The sequence below is a fragment of the Arachis hypogaea genome, chromosome 13 (genome assembly GCF_003086295.3).
Source record: "Arachis hypogaea cultivar Tifrunner chromosome 13, arahy.Tifrunner.gnm2.J5K5, whole genome shotgun sequence".
NCBI lineage: Eukaryota > Viridiplantae > Streptophyta > Magnoliopsida > Fabales > Fabaceae > Arachis > Arachis hypogaea.
The window spans coordinates 100,952,536-100,957,002 of record NC_092048.1 but is presented as its reverse complement, the minus strand read 5'-3'; the positions used below and the strand labels follow the sequence as shown (position 1 = coordinate 100,957,002).

At 34.8% G+C, this 4,467-nt stretch overlaps 1 protein-coding gene across 1 annotated transcript; it reads left to right on the top strand.

The window, feature by feature from the left end:
• The first annotated feature begins 356 nt into the window (after positions 1–356).
• LOC112732436 (putative RING-H2 finger protein ATL21A) lies at positions 357–2,097 on the top strand. The gene is made up of 2 exons (XM_025781157.3): positions 357–1,362; positions 1,535–2,097. The coding sequence occupies exons 1-2, from the start codon at positions 618–620 to the stop codon at positions 1,984–1,986; spliced, it is 1,197 nt and encodes a 398-aa protein (XP_025636942.1). The 5' UTR covers positions 357–617; the 3' UTR covers positions 1,987–2,097.
• The last annotated feature ends 2,370 nt before the right edge of the window (positions 2,098–4,467 follow it).

Genomic DNA, 4,467 nt, shown 5'->3' with positions numbered 1-4,467 from the left:
ATCTGTATGATTCTTACCTATCACAACCAAACTGCGTTTAATATGATTTCCTATGTTGCTTTACTACTATGTGCAAAGTCCATGGATCAAAAGGCTGAAAACTAATACAACAAAGAAATACAGTTCATATATGGTTTACTATACATCGAAAAATTTTTACTAAGCGACGCAAGCTTAAACTGATCATTTATATATATTGATCATATAGTTTTTCTTTATAAATAAAATAAAAAAACATGATAGAAGACTAGTTTCCAATTAATCTAGTCGAACTAGTCGGTTTGATTCGACTTTCAGAACACTGTTATAGATTCATTTGTTTATTCCAAATTGAGTATGCAATAGTCAATACATGTAATTATGATTGAACGTGGAATATTAATGGAATGAAATACACACCATGACCATATTCTAAAGAGAAAAAAAAAAGATGCATCATCGTTTCCACGTTTCATAATATTTTCCACGAAGCTAATAACTATACCTTGGACAGCAACAGGCCAACAACATTGATACTGTACCAACAAGGCAACAACTATACATTACGCAACAATCATATCATCGCTTCCTCCTATGGGGAAGAAGAAAGCCACGAATCCATAACATATATTAAATCAATGGCTACCGTGCCGCCATGTATATTATTCCTCTTCTTGGTGGCGCTAACAAGCATAGGCATAGCAAAGGCTCAGTTCTACTGCGAAAGCATATCATGCGGGAAGGGAGGAGTTTCAATTGAGTTCCCGTTTTACCTGAGAGAAAATCAAATCCCTGGATGTGGCTACCCAGGGTTCGAGCTCTCATGCGCCAACACCACCACGGAGCCCTTGCTGACTCTCCCAGCTGAACCAGGTCACTTCACTGTGAAACTCATCTCCTTAGAAGACCAACAAGTTTGGATCAACGACCCTCAGGAATGCCTCCCAAAGCGTTTGATGCGTGAGCGTGGCCTCAACCTCCAACTCTCACCCTTCCAATTAAGCTCTGCTTACTCGCTTGTCAACTACACCTTCCTCAGATGCCCTTCAAATTTAACCGCTTTGTCTATGGTACAACCAATACCCTGTTTGAACTCAGGGTTTAATAGTAGTAGCAAATCTTCGGTGGTGGCGATCTTGTCGAATCCGCCGTTTCCAACGCCGTGGACGTCGCCGTGCCACGTCATATCGTGGGCTATGATCCCGGTTGCCGGTTTTCCGTGGCCGTTTTGGACGGATTATTATTCTGACATAAAGTTGGAATGGGATAACCCAAATTGCGGAAGTTGCGAGGCACGTGGAGGACGGTGTGGGTTCGTTGGCCCAACGCTCCGGGACACTGCTTTTCATGTTGGTTGTTACGATCTTCCCACTCAACTTCAAGGTATGTCCATTACTGTTTCTTATGATTGCTTAACGAAAAAGCCTTTAGAACCAACATGACACTTAGCATTAAAACAAGGAAAAATAAATTAAACTAGGTACACAAATACATTAGTGACTAATTTTAGCGTATGCATTTTTGTTATAATTTTAAATTGTTTTTTGCTATGTAGGTCTTTCAAAGAAAACCAAGTACGGTTTAGGTATGGGCCTAGGAATACCTGGAGCCTTGTGTATTATTGTGCTTGCATATTTGTTCTACGCCAAGATGAAGACACATGAGCAACAGAGGCTATCAAGAAGTGATTTTTCGACCATAATTTTACCGCGTCTTCCTGTTCAAATCATGGGATTGGATGCTGCTAGCATAGAAAAATACCCCAAAACCCTGCTTGGTGAAAGTGGGCGATTGCCTAAGCCTAATGACAATCTTTGTTCCATATGTCTCTGTGAGTACCAGCCCAAGGAGACCTTGAGGACCATACCTGAATGCAATCACTATTTTCATGCCAATTGCATAGATGGATGGCTCAAGATGAATGCTACTTGTCCTCTTTGTCGCAATTTACCTGAAAGATCTGTTGCATCATTAACCCCGTCTATACCTGCATCTCCCACTTATTAGGATTTTCCGATTGTATTTCTAATAACTTTGTTAGACATGATCACAATGTACTATACATTCTTTTATTTGGGTGGAAGTTTCTATCTATACAAAATTCCTACACGATGAAAACATATACACACACTAGTGAAGGTTATACACTTTTAATTTTGAGATTAAAAGTGACGGATAAAAATATAAAAAATAAAAAATTATCAATTATTTTATAAAAAAAAAATGTGTATAAAAGAGAGATATAAGAAAAATTCTGCAATCATCATTTTTATGGAGTAATATTAGATAACTATTTTTTTTTCATCTAACACCAACTAATATTTTAAAATTATTTTATTTATTTTAAATTATAGATTCTAAATTATAAATATTTAGAATTTACTTAAGAGTTGAATTCTTTTTCTTGTTTTGAAACAATTAAAAATGAATCATTTGAATTCTTTTGAGAATTCTAATTTCTATTTTTTTCTCATTTATAAATTAGACCATAAGAGGTCTGATTTTTTAATCGATTCTCACACCCTTCAAACTCAATATGTCAAATATTTAAAATATTCTTATTTACAATTAATAAAATAATTTTGTCAAAGATAAAATTATGAAAAAAAATTAAGTTCATATAAACATTATTCCAAATGAAGGAATTGAATTCATTCTATTAATATATTATAATTATTTTAAATCATGGAATTAAATTTTAAATAAAAATAAATTATTTAAAAAAAAAATTTTTTTTCTTATATTAAATAGTTTTCAAGTAAACTCTTAATTTTAAATTTTAAATTGTAAACCTATTCTCTGAAATTGGTTGGCTAATTAAAAATTAATTTCCTATACTTTCATTTTTTTTTAATTAGTGTAATCTCTTTCTTATAAATCCATATCAAAATTAAAAAGGAGTAAATATATGGTTCCTTGATTAATAATATCATTATCCTGTTATAAAAACATGACAATAACTTCTTTCATAAACTAGCTAAATCTGAATATAATTTTAGAACGATATGTTAGAACTTTCTTATAGGATTCTCTCCTCAAAAGAGGATTTGGTACAACGTAGCACTAAAAAAGTCAAATCTCAAGAGGAAATTAATTTTAATCAACTCGTAGAAGATTTTAATTAGAGGTGGCAATACTACCTCTAAATTCGTGTGGGTACTCATTCTGTCCCTATCCACTTGAGGCAGGTAATTATCTGCTCTGCACCAGAGCGAATTTTTAATAGGTGGTTTTTTGGGTAGGGCAAAGTGGAGTTGGGTTTAGGTTAAACCCGTCCCTACCCGCCCCCGATATATATATAAAATAATTAGTAAAATAATTAATAATATTATATCATATTTAAATTTTTATTTTAATTTATGTTATGTATGTAATTATGGTTATATAAATTTTAAAATTTAATTTTTTTGTTTGGATTTTAATAATTATAGGGGCGGGTAAGAGCGGGGCGGGTACCCGCAGGAGCGAGTTAGGGTTTAACTTTTTACTATCCGCGGGTAGAAGCGGGGCGAAATTGATACGGGTTATTGTAAGGTGGGGCGAGGTCGGGTAGGGCAAAAATCTGCCCGTACCCGCCCCATTGCCACCCCTAACTCTCGCCCAGGAAGGAACCAAGGATATCATACAAGGATTCCTTAATGAAACCAATTGGTCTTGACTCATGAGGTTGAGGATCTGACTGAATATGAGGAGGACATTGACGAGGACTTTCCAGAATCTGAAAACCGATGGTACAAAGATTCAGCAGAAAATAACGAAGAGGACAAGCCCTTTGATCCTTGTTCAGTCATTAAAGTGACTAAAGAGGAATTCGAAGAATGGTGCAAACCATAGAAGGCATCTTTGATCATGAAAGTACTAGGAAAAAGAGTGGAATTAGGCTTCATGGAACAATGTTTGAAAAAGGATTGGGTAAGAAAAGGAAATATAAATGTCATTAATATGGATCGAGACTATTTTCTTATTCATTTTTCAGACGAGAAAGACTACACTTATGCATTACAGGACGACTTTGGAAGATAGCCATGCATTATCTTATTGTTCAGAAATTGAGACCTTTCTTTTTATCATTTGAATAATTAGTCAAAAAGATTGCTGTTTGGATCCAACTTTCAAATCTAACCATTGATTTGTTCAATCACCGATTCCATTGGAGCACTACAAGAAATGCGCTGAATACCATCGGATTTAGCGATGGACGTTACCAGCGAATTCAGCAGCGGATTTTTTTATGGTTATGTGTGAAAATTCATCTCTTGAAAAAGTTATTGTCGGTTTTAAATCCCGTAACGAAATCTGATGGTAAATAGAGGTGCGAAAATTAATTTCATCAACACCAAAGTTAGTGTGGGATATTTCGTCAAAATTTTTCGATGGTAACACGATTTAGTGAAACGCGGTGTTTAGGCGACAACGAGTACCTTACCACCGAATTTTTCTGCCGGTAAATACTACAAGAAAAATACTGAGTACCATCGGATTTACTGT

Excerpts from the sequence above, each read along its gene's own strand:
- LOC112732436 (XM_025781157.3), top strand. The coding sequence starts at position 618 with ATGGCTACCGTGCCGCCATGTATATTATTCCTCTTCTTGGTGGCGCTA. Across the intron at positions 1,363-1,534 it reads TCTTCCCACTCAACTTCAAG|GTCTTTCAAAGAAAACCAAG; the intron begins GTATGTCCATTA and ends TTTGCTATGTAG.